Raw genomic sequence first — 21,406 nt, 5'->3', positions numbered from 1 at the left:
CACTCAGCCCTCTGAAGCTGGCAGAGAAATGATGTGTGGGAGGAGATGTACAGGCAAGTAGTTTTGAGTTGTTCTCTCTCAGGCTGTGATACAGTCAAAATTGCAGGCAAAATGTACCATGTCCAAAGTTAAAAGAGTTAGTCCTAGTTACTGTGTTTGTAATATCAGATACACTGCTTTGGGATATTTTGCGTAGATTTAAGGTATCACTTGTAACCCAGAGGCCACTACAGGAGTGCTGGGACATCCCTAAAGGACAATGTCTCTCTGGTGGGGAAATACTTAGGTAACACTTTACACCGAATCTGAAGGATTTTCTTGAAAATGCCAGGTGACTCTCCTGCAAAGGATATAAGTTGCCTTTCTGTCTGTGAACCTAATTCTTTCCACAGACAATATTTCAGCATTGCAGTGTTTTACATAGTTGAAGTAAAAGGATACTAATATTGACTTTGGCAATGATCAGTGTGGGATTCTATTTACAACATGAAGGAGGGCTGTAATTACCAATCTGTCTGATACACTGAAATAGCTCCCCTTACTAGGCCGTCTGATGGCCTGCCAAGCTATGTACTCATCCTGATACGGGGCATCACTGGCTCTGATCTACAGTTTCTCAAGAGCACGTAGGAAGCCTGTACAAAAGCCTAGATCTAAACATGACTTCAGGCCATCCAGACCTTCACTCATCTCATTAACGCCTTATCACTGTTGATGTTGAGTGTTCCAAAAATACGAGTCCAGCCTCCCTGAAATCATCAAAGTAGTTGAGATGCAATGTACTTCAGAAATGCTACACTGATCTGAGGCATTTGCCTCCTTTTTTTGTTTCTGGTCATTGCAGGGTACAGAAAGGACACATTACAATATTTTTGCTGTAACTGCAAATGCCAGTTCCTTTCTTTTCTTCTTCTTAATGAGAACTGAGATGCTCTATCCCTTTTTAAATTTGAGGCTTCAACCATACAGTGTATAAAATAAGACTCATGATAAAACTGAGAAAGCTGACAATGCTAAGTCTGAGCTGTGCACAAATGAACTGCCACAACATTTACAAATCTCTTTTGTTACTGTTTCATCTGGAATTTACAGATTTACTGGAGCATTTCCTGACAAAACATTTTCATGAAGCTACTTTCTGAACTTATTTTTCCATATAAGTGTTGTTTCATAAATATTTACTTAAAATAAACTATTGATGATTCTTTGACAAAGTATAGAAATGTCAGCTATATAAACAGGCAGTGAGATGGATTGAAAACTGGCTGAACTGCCAGGCTCAAATAATTGTGATCAGCAGCACAAAGTCCATCTGGAGGCCAGTCGCTAGAGGTGTACCCCAGGGGCTGACTCTGCAGCCAATACTGTTTAAAATCTTCATTAACAACGTGGATGATAGGATGGATTATACAGATGATACACAACTGGGAGGAGTGGCTGACACACTAGATGGCTGTGCTGTCATTCAGAGGGACCTGAACAGGCTGGAGAACTGGACCAACAGGAACCTCGTGAAGTTCATCAAGGGAAATGCCAAGTCCTTCACGTGAATGGGAATAACCTCATGCACCAGTGCAGGCTGGGGGGCCAAATAGCTGGAATAAAGGCCTGCAGAGAAGGAGCTAGGGGTCCTGGTAGATACCAAGTCGAATATAAGCCACCAATGTGTCCTTGTGGCAGACAATACCAAGATCATTCTGGGCTGCACTAGAAGGAGTGTTTTCAGCAGATGGAGGGAGGTGATCCTTCCTCTCTACTCTGCACCAGTAAGTCTACATCTGGAGTTCTGAGTACATTTCTAATCTTCCTAAGAAATATGAATGCACTGGAGCAAGCCCAGCAAAAGACTACAGAGAAGATCAGGGAACTGGGGCCTCTGATATATGTGGAGAGGCTGAGACAGCTGGGACTCTTTAGGCCTGGAACAGAAAAAGCTCAGCAGGATCTTAACTTATAAAAATACCTGATAAGGATAAGGGGATTGAACAAGTCAGATTCAGACTCTTCTCAGAAGTGCCCAGTGAAAGGTGAGAGACAAGGGGCACGAAATGAAATAAAAGAAATCCCAGTCAAACACAGTGAAAATATTTTTTTTTTTTCCTCTTCTGTGAGGGCAGTCAAACAATGGAATAGGTTACTCAGAGAGGTCGTGGAGTCTCCATCCTTAGAGATGTTCAAAACCAACAGAACTTAGGTCTGGATAACCTGCTCTAGCTGACCCTGCTTAGAGCAGAGGCTTTGACTGGATGATGTCCAAAGGTGCCTTCCTACCTCAGCCACTCTGATTCTGTGTGTGATTCTGTTCAGCTGGTCACAGACAAATTATGTATAATTGTTAGTAACTATCAAGTACAGATTTAACCTTGAAGGTGAGGTGAAGGAACTAGGATAGAACACGTCCTCTTCCCATGGACAAAGGGAACTGTGCCACATTTGTCTGTGCCACAGTTTATCTACAGTCCCTACCGATAGTCAGATGCTGTTGTTTCCCACCAATTCCTGTCATTTTCTATGTTTTCCTTGAATTGTACAGACAATACTAACTAATGCCCATGATGTGACATTAACTGAGCTTATGTATTTCTGTAGAAGTGGAAATTTGCACAAAGTCAAACTAAGCCATGATGGAAACTTTGAGACCAACAAAAATAACAGGATAGTAGGATGGTTGATGAAGACTATGATACCCTCGTTACATAGGAGTACTTGAAATCGATGAACAAGCTTTGTTGCTCCCTCTTATCCTTGCAAAAACATACAGAACAGCTAAAAAAATCTTCCAGTTTATTCATTGCTACCTGTGAGCTAATAAAAAAAATAATATTTGCATTTTCTTCATGCTCTAATTTTAATGTAACTTTGTATTGCTGGGCACCATTAACAATTTCATGCCATACCAGATTCTTATGTCAGTGCACATGTTGCAACCTCATTCCCTGATGACATAATGTCACCCCATGGGCATATTGAGACATCTGAACTCATGGTCTCTTTAGATGTCACTACTGAGTGTCATTTATATCCTCTCCCCATTTTCAACTTCTGATTCAGTTGCATTTGTGTGCTGGTGGACTATTTCTCAACTCTGTCTTCATGCTAAAAACGGACTAAACATTCAGAACTGAACATGGATGTTCAGAACCACAACCAGCTGTTTGCTGCACTGTGAAAGTACAGTCCTATGATATATTCTTAAAATTAAACATCACATGATAAAATCATTCATTTCTATGGCAAGTAAGAAAATTAGAGCACAGAAAACCAAAGCATATAAGAAAACCCAGTCTTGTAAGAACAATAAACGTAATCTATAAAATCACATCTGTCCTGTTACCACAATGACAATGGCCAAAAAAAAAAAAAGATTACTCCTAGTGCATTGCATGGACACAGACTGGTTTCCTTTGAATCTAGTTTACTGCAATTCACCTGAAAGTAAGAAGAGAGCCATACACCACATTTCTCAATGAGCAGACGTGGTCTCCAGGGACATTTTCCCTCACCAACACATAGTATAATACAAACAACATCAGAAGTTACTTCCAACTTTCATCTGTCTGAAAGCTGATTTGAACTGAACTCTGTCCTCTACAAGTATCCAGATGCAATGCTCATCTGTAAGTATACAGATTCTCTGCAGCTTGCCTATGGAAATAAAAAAGGCTCACAGATCTACCATACTTTATCAGTCCTTTACCAGAAATGGACAGAGTACCCAAGTGAACAGGCCTTACACCCTGCACAGACATATAAGCCAAGTGACAAATCAGGATTTGCTCCCTGGAGCACAGGCATAGTGGGTGCAGTACCTGCCATGATCACAGAGCAATGCTTCTGCACCCTGGGTCACTTCTGCCTCCTGCACCACTGGCATCACTTACATTCGTGGGGCATAAGTGTCACTTGCACCAAGCATATTCACCCTAATTTGCCTGCATTTGGTTATTTTCCTTAGCAAAAATAACCACTTTGATTGCAGACACTGTGACTGCAGGGATACCATTCCAGAACTGATGCATTTCTACTGAATGGATAACACAAGGGCTTCCACAAAATACATAAACTGGAAGAGAAGAACGGCTCTGAGCTCATTTTAAAACATGCAAAGTCTCTATCTAAAGGTGAAAAAATGAAATGATCCAAAAACAAGAGGAAGGTTAAAGGAGCAGCACGATTGTTCTGACCCCCCAGCTCAGACAAACAGGCATCCTCTTACAGCTGAGAAACCTAAACATGGCCTTCAGCACAAACATGAAGCAAGACACAGGTTCACTTCCAGCTTTTTAAGGAGGCATTTAACTGCACCATGCTTTGTTCCAGCTTCCACATGCACCTGATTTCTACAGTTAGAAAAGACAATTGATAAACACAGTCACGTTTCAACCCACCCAAGATTTCACCTTCGCCTACCTCAGCTCTGACAGCCACGTCACGGAACCCACCTAACCACAGCCTCTTGAACCAGCAGAACCATACTCAGCAGAAAAGGTGCTCTCTCTGGGAAGAAAGCATCTGGCAATCTGAAAATCAAGCCAAGTATCTTCTTATTACGGGACACAGCTCAAATTCACCTCTGCAGTTCAGGTGGAGTTGCAGACACTTAGCACTGATAAGGCTGATTACATTAAACCAGACTTGACACCTCCTCTCTCCACCCATGCTGCATTAATGAGCTTGATTGTGTTCTCCAGCAACAAAGATCAGCTCTTGGCCTGGTGTATCAGTCAATACCCACGTTATTGAGCACGGTTAAGAGACCTGTCTGTCACAGATACCTTTCTTCAGGTCTTCAGGGTTACATGAAATCCAGTGGTATCCAAGAGGGTTTTCATCTTTCACGTTGTACTAAATCATAGTGAGGAGGGCCACATCACTGCAGGTCTGTGTCACTAGCACTACCTGAGGACCTGGAAGAGATCTACTTCCACTCAAAGCACCTTAGGCCTCTTCCCCTCTTTTAATGTTGGGGCTTCAGGTGTGCCAGATGAGCCCTCACCAACTGTCTTTGTCTACAGGAGTGGATTAGGAGGGTCAGCTCCAGCAGTGTGCTTTAACAGACACCGTAAAACAAGTAAATGTTAACAGTAGAGAAGGCAGACCAGGCTGGGAGCACAGGGGCAGCTCTGCATGGACACCCAGTAACTCATCTGTTTCAGAAAGCAGCTCGAGGGTGTTAGAAAACATGAGCCACAACACTCCTCTCCAACTGCCTGGCTCCTTATCCTTCTGGCAAACACAGTCATTGGATGAGGTGTTAGCAATAAGGAAAGCAGCTAATGCACTGTTTCGTCCACCCCCTCATCCTGGCCAGATATTCCTCCTAACTGCGGGGAATTCTCTAGGAGAAGTGATGCCATTGATAGAGTTGGGAAATAAGAGCTTTTGTAAAAGCCTCTGGCACTCATGTAAAACATCTGCCTTTCCCTCCCTGAAGTGAAATGTTTTTGGTGGCTTTCTTCACTGCTTCCCCCTGTCGGGTGGACTCCGTTTCCTTGCTGCCTACTTTCAGCTGAGGAAGAACAAGTGAACATCCCAATAAAAAAAAAAGCCATTCTTTTGTCCAAGACTGTCTACAATCCTTGGGCTGAGGAGGGGAATCCCACTGCATAGCAGCTACCAAACTGTAAGGTCCCACAAGCTTCATCTATATTGTTTACTGAACTGCCCACCACCACCCTAGCATAACTGCATAGGAGTATTAGAGCCTGATGTTGACAGGGCAGCAGGATAAGTAGAAGTGATCATAACTTAGCACCTCTCAGTGAGATCAAGGAGTGTCAGAAATTTGTGTTTCAATTTAACCCATTATTATGAATTGACATAAAGGTCAGCTAGGAATACAGTGAAAAATAATTACCTCAAGTCTGTCAAGAACATCTGCATAAGATAAGCCAGAAACCAGTTGCATAAATTAAGAAGCTAACGTCACAGCTGAGCATTAACTAAGTATAGAGGAGCCCACAAAAGTGGTGGAGCAACAGCAGGTATATGAAAGGAGATAATCGATCCATTGAGGAGGAGCGGGCTACTTTCTTTTTCCTTTAGATTTGTCTTTGTGCGTAAACAGGTGAAATCATTGCCCAGATCCACCAGCATGTGCTGTCCACAGGCAAAGGTGTAGCAACAGATCTCAGGATAAACTAAGACTCCCTCCCAGGCTTATGTAACACACATCCCACAGATTTCGAGATGCATGTTTGATAAACACCTAGGATGAAGCTGGGTGCTTGCAATAGCGAAGAACGTCAGTGGAAGTACATAGAAAGCGGTGTTCCCTGAAGCAAGGATTTGGCAGGTCACAGAAAAAAATATAAAAACTCTGACGACTTAAGAGCCTGGCATGACTACACTTGTGGTGAACAGAGAAAAAAAAAAACAAGAAAATAGCATGTTTTAGCTAAGCAGAGGTGAACAGAAATGTGAGCAAGCTGATAACTGTGTGTAGTTAGACTGGAAGCCAGCATGCTGTCAGAAAAAGCATCATAGAAGCTGCTGCACTTTGGTAGAAAGGTAGTTTGTTCCTGGATTTGGCACTTGGAAGATGACAATCTAGGGAAATCTGAAATACATCATGATAAAAATTTTCAGCCTTCCACTGATATCTCACAGCATGAGAGTTTCTGTACCAGCTGCTTATATTCAGTTTTCCAGGGGAAAAGATCATATCATTGAGATGAGGCTAAGTAAACAGCCTCATTTTCAAATTCTCATCAGTACACAATAGCTTATGTAGCTTAGTTTTCTGATGCTTCAAATACTTTTAAATGATAAAAACAAAGCATTAAATCAAAAGGACATGAATATGACTTCCAAATCAAGCTCTCAAAAATTACAGGCTGTCTGCATTATACCAAAGAATTTAAATTACATGGTCACGTACAGTTTCCCCTGGGAGACTCCAACTTCTTTGCGAGCACAGGCAGGTTGCTGCTCTATCAACAGGGAGCTATTTAATATTGTTTTGCCTTCCTTGTTCAACTGCATGCTGGCTTACAGTGCTCCATTTTACATAAGAAACACACCCAAAGCCTTGCAGTAGCTGAGGAATTACTGACAGAAAATTTAGGAAGTTCCTTTTTGTCACCTACTACTGTCACTACTGGTCTCTAAACCTTTTTTTTTTTTTTTTAAACAAAAGGATCTAGAGATATTTCTCACTGTTTCTAAGACTCACAAGGTGGACAAAATGTCTGTAAGAGCACATTTTGTTATCCATATTTTATAGACAGGGAAGCATAGGCACAGAGTGTTCAGGTGACTTGCCTACACTTATTCAGGAAGTCTATTAGCAAAGCTAAAAACCGAGCTCACGCATCTTGATCCCTACTTCAGTGATGTATATTTTAGGTGATAATGGGAATTTCCTAAATGTCTTCATCTCATCATGCAAGATTTTCTCTGAAATCCTACCGTCCTCAGGATGGAGGACAAGGTCACCCTTTTCTGAGAACACAGCGTCATCTTACTTCATACGCTCCCTTTGCATAATCTGGTGAATCATGGTTCTTATCTTGTCATTCCATTGCCATTCTAGATCAAAGGTGATTGTAAAAGAAAATAAATTATCACTTCAAAGGAATAAAGGTAAGGTCTTGCAAACATGTGCAGTGTTTTTATAACTTCGAAAAAGTATAGACATTAATTACACTTTCTTTGCTATCCTATGATATTTCTTCTATTCTCTGCAACCCAGAATTACAGACCATACAAATCAAACACTTCTTTCCATTTGGATAGAAGATTGACAACAGTGACATCCATGTTCTTGAAACTCCAAAGCAAATGAAATACAAAAAGGTGGTGACAAATCTTTGTAGAACATTGTTCCTTCAAAGATGAGGTTAAAAACGAGTAGTAATATTTGGTGCGAACATGCTGATATCCTTGAATTATCCAGGGGAAGTCAAGTAGCACTTGGAGAAAACAAAAGTCATCCTGCCATGTACTTAGCCTTTCTTGAAGTCTGTCTGATGACCTGCTGCCTCATGAGGAGGAGGATCTTTAGGGATGGATTTTATCTTTGGACCAGACTCATCACTAGAGGACAGGATCCAGGAGTCTTCTGAAACAAAAGCTGCTAGGGTTTCCAGGACAAAGTAACCTGGAGCAGAGCTGCCTGGTTTCCTGGCAGTATGGACGCTTCATCTTATTTCCTCGGAAAAGTTGTGACTATCACAGATATTCTCAGAGTTTCTAACTTCAAGGAATGTATCAAGACAATCTGAAAGTCCTTGACATGCAGTGTATAGCCATTTCCCATGATGGCTTTGGTAACTGCACTGAAGCTATCACATTTTATAGCATCATAGCTAAAGAATTGACCTTGCTCTGTGCAAATGGTAATTATAAATTACTTTTTACTCTGATGGATCTTCAGACTGTACTAAAAAAGTTAAAATGTAGGAAGACAGAGTGAGGTAACATGTTATACAAGATGCTGGGCAGTGGAGAGGTTGTGATGTTAGTGAACTCTTCAGACCCATCTCCAAAAAACAAAGAATGCATAGTAAGAGGAGGAAGAACAGTATGGTAAGGGGATATGCAAGGCTGTGGTTATTAGTGACATGCCAAGTTCATGAGGCAGGCATAGGAATTGCAGGAGAAAATTCTGCAGAGAGAAAAGCCCCTGTGGAAGAAGAGCACCCAGGAAGGGCTGGACAAATACCACACATTTTCAGAACACTTTGCACGTAAGTTATAATGTGCATTGGACTTCAGTCCCCAACAGATTTCTGTTATACATCTCAGTGTAGGGTCAAAGTTAGAAACATTCATAACATCATGGCTGATGTCATGATACTTGGGACATATACACAATACAGTTTCACTGGACTTCCGAGATGTGCTCTAAGAAATGCCACCAAAGAGCTGAGAGTGAAAGATGTACAAGGATTTCAGACCTGTATTCTACATATTTGTTATAGACATATGATGTAAACACCTGGGTATTAAAACTAGCGTTAAAATGTTTTCATCTCTTTGAAATAGCCAACATGTCAGAAAAGCAATGTATAATTCTGTGCTTTGCTGACATGCCAGTCTTCAAGTTTTAATCAATACCCAACCTGTCATTATTGACCTATTGCTAAATTTAAGAAGACAAACAAAAAAGACAACACACCAACAGAAAAAAAAACTCTGAAAGTGGAAATAGATAATCTGTGGCAGAATTTGACTTTGTGAATTCTTAGATAGTATGACCTCTGCAGTTTGCACTTGTGTAGTGGCTAGCACCAGCAGGGATCCAGTAATTTTAGACCTGTATAATATCAGTACAAAGAATCTGGTACTTACAGAAGTCTGCCTGATGAGCATTTCTCATCTTTATTATTCTTACAGTGAGCAGGGAGTAAGGTGACATTTCTTCCTGCTGAAAAAGATACCAAAGATGTGGTTTAAAGCTCGGTTCTTGTTACAATAAATACACATATTCCAAACTGGGAAGAAACCCAGGTTCCGCTCAAGTCCTCTCTTCTAATTGGTATTACAGCACTAATACAGTAGGCAACAAAACACACTTTCTTCACCAATTCCCAGTCTGCAGTCACCTAAATATCCATACAGAAACTGTAGAAGGTAAGGGTGAATAAGAACATGAAGAGTAAATAACCTGAGAAAGTTCAGTTAGCCCGATAAACTAAATCATACAAGTGTTTGCTTGCATCCAATACAACAACACAAAATTCAGTGAATCCATGAATCAAAGATGCCCTAATTTTGGTGAACTATTGAGCCTGTGTTGTGCTCTACTAAGAATCAAATCTGATAGAAAAGTTTCTGCTTTTAAATGCAGTTCTTGGATGGAGGGAGGAGGATAAGGTGTGTGTGGGGGTGGGGAAGAGACACCTTTTTTAGATTCTCTTTATTTTTAAAAGGGAGGATCAGTTTCATGATGAAAGGCTGTTTAAAGATGCATTAGCTCCTTAGAGAGAGTATTAAAGTATCAGGCCACCAGGACAACCCACAAATTCTGAGAAACATTCCCAGCTTGCTTTCTGAGAATACAAGTTTTCCTTACCAGATGCAATTATCCCATTAATGGATGGTCAGTTATCCCATTAATGGTGAACAGCTGGACTAAATGATCTTAATGGTTCTATGTTTCAAAATATAACAAAACACATGGTTGTTACTACAGGCCAGCTCAGAGAAGGTTAACTCCAATTTCCTGCTGAAAATATTAGGCCTAACCAACTGGGCCTATAGAAGTTGTGCCACTCACATGTGCTTTAGGGATTTACATCTTCAGAGAACATGACCATCAGCAGCAGCTAAAGCAACTAGGATATCAGCATCAGTAGAAACATACAGAAAATGGGCAAAGCTTACTATAGCTGTAGCACAGATGGCTATCTGGAGTCCCTGACAATGGGAACTGTTGTGGAAAATTTAGCAAAAGCTCTGAAGTTTATAAAAATGAAAGAGTTGTACCATGCTTGTACACAAGAAACTGAATGAAAAGGATTCATTGGCACAGGGGATGGCTACCTGTATCATAATTTAGGAACAGAAATAGGGGAAAAAAAGGAGAAAGTTCTAAAAATTCAGCCAGTATTGAACAGGTTTCCAAGCTGATGTGTAATTATAATAGGAACTCTCATTAGGGAGTTGGTGTAAATGCAGTAAGACTGTAGTGAGCACCAGAGGAAAAGGCTCTGTACAAGAAAGAAAAATACAGTTTCAAAGTCTGTCGAATCCCCAGGCCTGACTGCTACCCTCCATAACGAGGATTTAACTACATACAAAGTTATTATCAGCAGATTCTGGATTGAGTACCTCCAGTAAGAGAGAAAGATATAAATAGAATAAAGCATACATTAAAAAGTGACTTTGAGACAGTCAAGATTACAAGATAACAGTGATTTATTTGACCAAGTAAAGCATCAATAGAAATACAATTTTTGGCATTACAGTGAGGTAGATTTGGGAATAAGGAGATATTAGCTTACAGTTCTAATAGCAAGGGCTGGTGGAGGTTATAAATAGTCCAAACTAACTACAAGGAGACATGTAAAATTTCAGAAATATATTCCTCCAAATAATACTGTAGGCTCAGTATGTATCAAAGTCAAGCAAAAGGTGGCCGCTTCATGGAGGCTTGAGGGTAGTCGCTGATATTCACAAGGAGTAATTTAGATAATTTCTGAAGACAAACAGATCAGTAATTCTTAATAAAGTCACTTCAAAAAACAACAGGGAACAAAAGAAAGAAGCTGTTGTGAAAGCTAATGACCAGAAGTTTGAAAAGATTATCTGAAGAGAAAATGGAGGAGTGGTGGTGGAAGATGATGAAATAATTAGGTGTCATCTATTAACTGATAAACATTAATTAAAACAACAGGGAGAAACTCTCAAGTGAAATGAGAGAAAGCACATTTACTGCTGCTACTGTGATAGAAGTCAAAGACTGCTTAAAAGGTCAAAGTATAAGAAATCAGTGAGACAAGACAGTACATCAGCTGAAGTGTGTAAAGCATTGGACCATGAGGAATTCATCACGAAAAAATTTTGTTTAATCTAACAGTGTTTCCATCTCTAGAAAGATAAAAGACATGAAGGTCATAAAAGGGATTTGCAAAAAATTACAGAAGTAGTCAAGCTACGAAGTTATCCCCTCAAATGGCAAAAATGATTTTTTGAAAAAAAAAGTGCTGGGTAATTTGATGACACATTAAAAATTAACCAATGCTTAAAATAACCATAAAGTTTTGCCCATGAGCTCAAGCTTATAACCAGCAATCTTGACTTCAGAAGGTAATTAGGTTGAAGGTTCAGTAAGTTGACTTGTTAAAATCCTGATAATTTTTGCTGTGATGTACAGAATCAGCACACCCAAAACACCAAGCGGGCCATGAAGTGCTGAAAAAACACATTCTCTTTATCAGTCTACTGGAGTAGAAGATACACATACACTTAGTTAGCTTCTGGTTGGGTTTATACCAAAACTAAATAGGAAATTGATAACTTGTCCTAAGTAGGGTGCTCATATTTTATAGTGCTGTTTTAATCCAGGGAGTAAAGATCTCAGCATTATCAGAAATTGGGCTGAAACAGCTCCACGCTATTCAACCAAACTGCTCCTTTTCCATCAGCTAGGAACATCTGTCTTCTTACCTGAAGACAACATTCTTCTCACCTCTTGTTTTTAAAGAAACCTACTGAGTCATGGGGTTTGTCCATTTGTTTAAATACCTTTCTCAAAAATAGTTTTCAAGTTAGGGAAATATATAAAACCTTCAGCAGACATATTTCAAGACAAAGAAATGAGTGAAAGGAAACACTAAAACATTTAGCATTGGTACTCTTAGCTTCCTTTAGCATAAACTTGTGGCATCAGCTCTTCAATTAGCATTTTGGAACCCATGTTTTTATAGGCTGTCAGAGATGCATATAAATTACCATGACTATTTAAGAGTAGAGTGATAGAAACAAATATGTATTGTATGAAAATTTGTCTACATAGTCATATGCTCATTCCTGAGTGTCATGCACGTAACACTGTAGTGGACTAGAAGAGAGGTTATGTGAAGAATCCTCCATAGGGACTTCATATTGTGCACATAATGAAGACAGACTGATAGAAGAGCTAGCATATGGGAGAATTATATTAGGAAGAAAACAAACAGAACATACATCTATGAAGATGTATTAAGCATTTCCATGAAGAGTAAAATGCTGCAAAGATTAGATAGCATCAAAGATGGCACAAGGCTTCCAACACCTCTTTTCATATGGAATCACAACAAGAATGTGGATGGGGATATTTGGTGTCATAGGCGGATTGCTCAGTCCAAGAGAAGGAAGAAAATTATGAATTTTTTCTGTCTTCCAGAAGGAAAGCTCTGAATGGGTGCTGCATAAGAGAAAAGCCAATGAGCTGTTTATGGAAACACTGCACAACAGGAGGTAGGTAGCCAGTGTCACAGAAAATCTCACTGTATCAGCTGAGAAATCTCAGTCCTGTGAAACAGCAAGATACAGGCTTTGTCAGTCAGCGCATACCCAGCATACAGTCACGCATATACAGCACAAGTAGGAGACTGGGAAAGAAAAAAAAGATTCAAGGAATTAACAAGAAGAAAGAGCTAGTGATGTGAACCTCAGAAAAGCAATCAAGTATCTTTGGTTGCTGCTGCTGATTATCATTTGTGTTACAATAAAAAAATAAATTAATTCAGGGAGTTGGTAATGTAATCAACTATTCATGAGTGATTTATTATCATAAATAGCCACTTTCAGCACAACTTCCTATATTAAGCCAGGAGCAATTCCTGATATGAAGGCTGAAGAGAACAGTACCAAAATCTGAGTACCCATAATACACAGACAGGCAAATCCTCTTGCAGTTCCCGCTAACAAAGATAAATCTGTGTACACTGAACCTTTGAACTCATGCCTGCAAAGACAGGGTGATAGGTAGACTCAGCAGCCTTCCTTAAAAACTCATTGACACCTCTGGAAAACTTAATTTGTTTTTAAAAGGGGAAGGATAATGGGGTCCTGGTAATAATGCAGTGCATTTTTTCTCATTTTGTAGCAAACCATTAAGAGACATGCACCACTTTTTTTTTTATGAGTATCACCTATATAAATCAAAGCGATCAGAGTTCTCCTAGTTCTCTGGTTTATGATTTCGTGCCCAGCAGAATACCTTGGTGATCCTCCCTGCTCAGTGTTAATACTAGTACTCTTGAGTTGAGATTATGCTTACTGATTTCTTGCCTGCATTACTGTGTGTTTTCTGTGCATTTACAGATGAGCCAACATCTAGTCTTTTTAACCTGATAATTTGTTGATCAATTTTTGTGTTTTTAGAAACAGCAAATTATTCTGTAGAGGTCTGAGAAAGACAATGCACTAACAGATAATAGTGATAAATTTGCTAGATTTACTGTTATTATTGACTGGCTTACTCACAACTATTTATGATCTTCTTTTAGCATGTTTCATCTTTCCTGTATTCATGACTAAGGTGCTAGAAGGCAAACTGTCAACTCGGGACTCCCAGAAACAGCTACAGACATGCTCTCTTGACACTCATTCATTTTAAAATCTGAAGGGGGTGGTGGGTGGGGTGTGTGTCACAAAGTTGATACATTTTCCAGATATTTTAGCAGTGGGGGATTTTTAACTTTGTGCTGTAAATAGTGAACAGAGCTAAATTTTGTGCAGCAGCCCCTGGGCATGTTTTCCTAAACCAGTCCAGTATCTATTCAACATATAACTGTGTGATAAAAAGTCCTCTCAAACTGAAGCAAACACTCAGGCAAACGTTGAGAATTAACATTAAAAAAACACGTTGTCCTTTATAATACTTCTCCATTAATGTTCATCCTCTTCTCATAGATGGTAAAACTTCAGATTACAAAAACCAAGAGAAAAGCCAAAAGCTGCCCAGGAAACCCAATGCCAGTAAGAGGCAGAAATTGGCCAGCTCACACAAGCCTGTGTTTTTAATGCCAGTTTGCTGCCAAGCTTTATTACAGGGGATAGAAGACACGTTCAAGAGCCAGCAGTCAAATAAAGAGTGACTGAGAACGTCTTTGTTGTCAAACACTTGTAGGGAGCAAAAGAACTTCTGGAGGTTGACTCGATACGGAAAAAGTATTGCAAGAACAATAAATTCAAGCAGTACAAAGGGTCACACAACCCCCATATGCAGGGGCCTGTGACTACAGTTTTTTTTCTATTGCTTTATGTATGTTCAAAAGTGTGCTGAAGTCTAACAACCTAATATACATATAACTACATCAGCGGTAAAGGAGGGCTGGATGCCTTTAGCTATGGGTGTTTCAAAACAAAAACACATCAGTATAAATATAGTAAATCATTACAGAAAAGCAACTGAGATTGGGTCATTGCTCTCCTGAATAGCTGCTTTTCCTGCTTTAGTGCACTCCCTTTATGATCTTTAGCATACACACAGAGAGCCAATTCTGAACATCTCAATGCAATGTCAGTATTGGCTATGCTACTTTGCCATTTACATCAAATTTCACACCCCAGTGTGAGTTAGACACCATTTCTATATTCTGTTTTTTCTTTTTTTTTTTCCTTCCCCCCTCTGGAAACTGGCATTAATGATGAAAATCCAAAGGATTACTAACAGTTAAATTCTGACTTGCTGACACTGGCAACGTTCTCCATTCATGCAGAGCTAAAACTCCATTAAAGTCAATAGAGTATTAAAAGAAGGCCAAACTCAGTCCCATTTTAACAACAAATTGAGTACATTTTCCCTAAGGAATTTCTCTAAGGAATAAAACTATGTAAAAATACACTTTGTATAAATAGATAAAGGAATGGAATGTAAAAGCAACGGAATGCAGATGTTTCAACTAAAGAAAGTTTTCTTCCATGAAATGTTCCTATTTCTAAATAAGCATGTGAATCTGATAAGAACCAAATATGGAAAAAAGTATCCTGCCCTTCTCAAAAAAAAAAGTTTTTTGTCCCATTACTAGTTTGTTGAAGTTAGTACCTTAGCACGAATGTCACTCTGTGCCATAGCCTGCATCATCCATTTTCTTTCTTCATTTTTCAATGGGTTTGATTTGCTGCTGTGATGCTGTTGAAAGAAGGAGGACAAAGGATCAAAAAGATAGTGAAAGTCTATATTTCCACATATTTAAACTCCTTAACATTGAATTACAATGTGGAATGGACAATATACCTGCCTCATCATTCACATCAGCAAGGTGGCGGACAGAAGGAACATGTCAGGAGAGTGGCAGTTATTTCTGCGCTACATCGAAAGGTTTTAACTCCAGATCCTCACAGCTGTAAATAACCAAGGAAGCACAATCTTGCTTTCTTGGAGATTTATGTCCTACTGATAAGGAAGGGCTTGAGCTGCCTGGATTCTGGGGACAAATCTGAATCAAATTCTCAGAGACTCCTGTGAGGTTTATTCTGTTTTCCACTTACCTGAGGAAACGCAGATGTTGATGCCATTGAAATCACTGCTGCATTAAAAGCAGGTGCTGCAAATGACACCCGAATATTAGGTTCCACAGTTGCCAGAGTCTCCTGAAACATATTTACAGCCTTGAAGAGTGTCAGAAGTTGCTGAACAGGTGTTTTATTACCTTGAGTCAGAGCTCCACCCCTCCATGATTTCTGAAACAGGAAAAATTTCCACCCACATTATTTGTCCTAGGAGTAAATTTGTTGTAAGATGCAAACATTCATCTGCAGCTCTTGTGACTGAACTGAGTGTGCTGAGGCCAAAGTATTCCCACTTGGGGGCTTGCAGAAATGTACTAACAGCAAAAAGCTGATTGATGACCTCAATCCGTGAGAGGAAACCTTACAGTGTTAATCTAAAAATGATGACCATAACAGCCTAAGAGACAATTCTAACTAGAATCTTCATGAAAAGACCCTGAGAAACGCTGTACATTAATGCCTCTACAGAGAGATGGAGGGAGAGAAGTCCAAAGGTAGCAGGACAACTTTTTGCGTTTAAAAAATTCCAGGGGACTTTTTGATTGGCAATATAATTCACATAGTACCTTATTTAAGGACTTACAGAAATGACCATGAAACAGTGAGCTGTGGATAACTGTTACTACACTACTTACTAGGAAGAGGATGGAGACCTAGAGACAGATCTTCTGGAGTGACTTGCCCTCTCAACCCACTTGTATTCAGCACCGTTTGTGTTCCTTGTTCCTCACACATCTCCTTCCTCATTACACAGCTCTTTTACCTCTCTTTACCTGACAGAGGTTCCTCATTCCCTCTGGTAGGATGGAGAGGAGCTAACCAGGAACAGATTTAGTCTGCGATCCTGTGATTTGGAGCTGAGATGCAGTCCTGAAGAGGCATACAGCTCTGGACGACAAAAAACAAACAAACAAAAAAAACAAGAACAATTTATTAAGACATACACCTAGGGGCAGTGTGGAAGGACACAGTCCTTCCTGAGGACGCACAGTGAGGGAGTAGAGGAAGATGGGAATAATCAGAGAAAATTCTTAATATTTTCATACATAAGGAATTTTCCTGAAGTAATATTTTTCCACTAAAAAGTACAGTTGCATCATGATTTGTATACTTTTATGTTTTAATAGCTTTCCACTTCAAAAGAAATAAAAGGGAGAAATTTGATAAGCAACATTTCTGTGATCCCTAAAACAATGTATCACACTTCCATTTGAAATGCCTTACTTATTTCTGCATTTTATACTTAATATAAAATGCATCTCAGAAACTTTAAATGAGACTTAAATATTTCACCTTAAAAAAACTTGAAATATTTCAGAAAATTAAATTTCATGTCTTAGGAAAGCTGGATGCTTCATTTTTCTTTTGTTCAGTCCAGTTTTTTTCAGCTGTTTTTTCCTTATGCAAAGGAAATTCAGATTTCTGAGCAACCATATCCAAATCACCAGCCAGCTGGGCCTTACTAGCAGGTTATTGGAGTTTAATGGACTGAACCTCCTCATTTTTATGAACCTTTTCCGTAGTTAGGATCTGCATGTATTCAGCACACATTGAGGAAGCTCGGTGATTAAATTTTCTAATCCATTATGCAAGCATCATTAGGTACACATACATTTATATTGAAAATCCACTCAAAAGATTAAAATTAGAGCTTATGAAACAACTTGAGATTAATACGATGACAAAGCATGATGCTTCCTATTAGACACCTGCATAAGTATGAAATCACAGCCACTCTGGCTGTAGTAATAAGTGTTGTACAAGAACCTGGGCTGACAGAAACTAGACACAAACCTAGTCACTTCCAGCAGTCTGGTTGCAGGCACTTCCTATATGCACAAAGGAATTCAGATGAAAAGCTGGTGTTGCAAGGAGAACAAGTAAGACAGTTTGATCATCTTACCCGCAGTATTACATAGTTGCAAAATTCAATTTCTTAGGTTTAATTTTATGCCTGCATTTTCTGATGTGATATTATTAAATGACTACTTTTTTTTTTTGATTACATGGTACAAGGAAATTTTTTTTTCTATGAACTTATTTTCTCACCTTTATCATATTGAAACTTTTTGATGGAACAGGAACTGCTTAATTGAAATTGAAATTAGATAAACTACAACAATAAACGAAATAAAATAAACAAGTGCACTTCCAAGCCCTTGAGTAGAAGCTTTTCAAAGCAGCGATTAGAAGCCTCTCCTACTCCTTGGCTCATGCTTTGCTTCATGTGAGCACTTACACCCATCACCTCTCTAGATAGGAAAAAAATGCCAAAATTTCCTGCCTTGTTTTTCCCCCTGTAAAAATGATCAGAGAAATTTAAGAGAAGGGAAAATATACACACAAAAGTATACAGTTTTTCAATTTGTTCTACAGTCTATCTGTATTCCTGATGGAAGTACACAGAACAGCCACCATATCAGGATGGAGCCACTGGAACATTAGCGACAGTTTCTGTAATTGTACCCCACAAAGATTATTACCTCCAGGTCTTGTTTCTGCTATGTGTGTAAGCTAATGGGTGAGGCTTTTGCTTGAAAGCTGGTTTTCATTTGTGTCAGATTGCACCTTTGGTTTTAAGGGAAAAGGAAACAAAGGGGATAAAAACCTCCAAAATCCCCTAGGAGCATGACTAAGGATTGTTGTTGCCTAACAACTAACTTTTCTTTCGTGACTCAGGCCTTCCATATATGAAATGCCTCTTCTTTAAGCTCAAGTCAGATGCAGCCAAATGCACCTTTGACTCAAAGCTGGTGCTGATACTGAATTTCCTAAATTTGTTCAAAGTTCAAACTCCCTTTTGCTATGAAGTACGACTCCTTTAGAAACAAGCATAACCTTTCCACAAAGCACACACTGAGGATAGGCTCTACCTTACCTAAATCTAGTTATCTAGAAGTTAAACTTCTGGTCTAAGCCTGTTGTCTGTGCTCCCTATGCACTGAATGGAGAAAAAAAAGCAAGTACTGCATCTCCAGGTAGTGACTAAGCCCATCTACATTATGTTCTTCTCTCTCCTTTGACTGGAAAAGCATCCAGGTCACCTAGCTTCTGAATAGCTAAGATATGTGAGATGAATTCCACCCTGAGCAATCAACATATTCTCTTCAATCACTCATTTCCAAAGCTATTGATGCTTAGAGAACCTGACATGGAGGAACTCCGACCGTGTTAACGCGTGATTCAGTGTCGCAAGGTGAAGCTGCAAAACACCCTGAGGCAAAAACTCTATCAGCTTGTAAATGAAAAATCCTCTTACAGGTTCATTGGAATAACAATAAGTTCTATGACAACAAGGGTAGTGGAGAATGCTAAATGCCATACTGCATGTACCACTATTTTTTTTTGTCTCGAGTACCAACTTCCCTCCATATTTCAGTCTGGGATGGCCTTAGGCCCTGTGATTATTTTTAAATTTTCATCATCTTAAGGACTTCTGGATTTTTAAAATTGTTACATTTTAATAGTATTATTATTATTTAATCATTTAAAGATAATTTTAAGGGCAGCTCGAGATTTGTGGTAGCTCCAAGATCCCCTCCCCACCTCATTTCAGGAGCAGCTTTAATGTTAGCAGAGACCAGGCTGTGCAGCAGTAGGTAATGGCCAGGGGATATTGGGGGGAGGGGGAATCATGAAGTTTGTTTTTCTGTGGTATCCCAGGCTGCAATCTGAGGAAGCTTAACAGCTGCTCCATGAGCATCTGAGACACATTTGGGGCAAACAGGGAATTAGAAAGACAGAAAGGAGAGGAGTGTTACAACCTAGAACCCAAAGGTAATGCACTCACCAATTCTGGGGCATAGCCCCAGGGGTCAGATATTAGATTTAGTGCAGCTCAGGGAGCCAGGCCACCCTTCAGTGCCCCCACTCACAGCAGTTCCAGGGCCTGTCAGTCAGCTTGTGAGCTCCTGGCAAGATGCAGAGCAGCCAATATTGATTTGCCTCAAGGTAGTTGTCATTTGAGGCTCTTTCCTGTTTTTTTCCTTTTTCCTAAGGAGTCTGATGACATCTTAGACTACCATCAGCACAGTTCAAAACTACTACCAATGACTGAGCTAGGCCAATTATAATATTACTGCTCAAACACATGAATTGAATCAGAGTTAATTATTCAAAGATGATTAAACTCATAGCTAAGAAAAAATAAAAAAATCAGCTAGATCGTGTTTTCTTTTGCCCTTTCTCAGTCATTCTCCCAGTAACATGCTTCAGCATCTTTTCCATCCTTTCCAGCTCCTCTTTTTTGTCTCATCCCTATTTGCTCTTTCACGTCATACCATAGCAACGTCACCAGCCCCTCTTGCTTCAGCATATCTTTCCCTCAAATTTCCTGGGCAACCTTTCTGAACGCAGTAGAAAAGGAGGATTCAGCTTCCCAAAAAACCCTTCTGTTTTACTCCTGATACTTATCTTTACTAGGAACAGCCATCTTCTACTCCCCAGGGATACAGGAAAGTGCAGCTCCTGTGACTCAGTGATATGAAGCTTCAAGCATATCAAAATTAATAATGCAATCTAAATAAAAGCAAAAATTTAAGTTCATATCAGAAATCAAGAGATCATACAAAGCTCTATGAAAGCAATGCCAGATAAGAACAAGAATCAGGCTCAAATATGTACGTGAATGTGAAATTCTGCCTGATCAACATCACTGCTGTTGGTGACCATATACTTGTTATTTAATAAGATAAATTGGTCACCATAAGTACATATGTGTACATATATATATACACACACATGATTCAAATATGACTACATTAAAAAAGAGAGTGAAATAGCTTGAGAAAATTTGGACAATAAAGTTAGATCACCAGAAAAAGGGATGTTTCAACCTACCAGCATTATCCAGCTTTTAAGAGAGCTCTATATGTTCATTCTCAGGATGAATATTGGCTATAGATATTTGTTGTATTATGTATACTGACTTTACTAGACTCAGAGAAAACTCAGATTCACAAATATTTCAGGAAGAGTTTGAAAAGTATTAACATCCTGGAGAAATACTGGCATTAAAGCAGATTTGTAACATCCTTTAGTCTTCAAAAAGAAATTTTTTCCCTTTTCCTTGTGGAAAACATTATCTATTTTCTGCTATAACTGACTTGTGCGACACCCTTCGCTACTGAACTAAAATATAAAGTTGTTAATCTTCCTTCTCATAAGGCATGCTCTAAGTAGGAGCCTAGTTCTCACCAGTATCACCAAAGTCTCCCACCAAGCAGCAAAAGGAGTTGTAACAGCTAACACAATTTATCCTGAATTAAAAGGTTTCTAACCATTTTCAGCTGTGGTAAGTTAATTGTGTCTTGGTATCCCAATACTGACCCAGCACCTCACCTGAGGCCTTTGAGTCCTCCTCTTCTTGGCTAACATATCAGACATTATATGCTATTGTCAACATCAAATTTTCAGTGACTACTTCAGTTAGCTCCAGGAGACAAAGTACATTACAAGA

At 39.3% G+C, this 21,406-nt stretch overlaps 1 protein-coding gene across 1 annotated transcript in view; it reads right to left on the bottom strand.

Moving 5' to 3' along the window:
* LOC310901141 (uncharacterized protein) overlaps positions 1–21,406 on the bottom strand; it is a 67,756-nt gene that overhangs the window by 20,988 nt on the left and 25,362 nt on the right. The window contains 6 exon segments of the mRNA XM_083840265.1: positions 9,295–9,370; positions 15,482–15,568; positions 15,928–16,029; positions 16,712–16,716; positions 16,719–16,747; positions 16,749–16,836. Of these exon segments, the coding sequence (XP_083696391.1) occupies positions 9,295–9,370; positions 15,482–15,568; positions 15,928–16,029; positions 16,712–16,716; positions 16,719–16,747; positions 16,749–16,836 (387 nt within the window).

The sequence above is a fragment of the Anser anser genome, assembly GCF_964211835.1.
Source record: "Anser anser genome assembly, chromosome: 5".
Lineage (NCBI taxonomy): Eukaryota > Metazoa > Chordata > Aves > Anseriformes > Anatidae > Anser > Anser anser.
The sequence above is the reverse complement of the archived record's forward strand: the minus strand, read 5'-3'. Positions and strand labels throughout refer to the sequence as shown.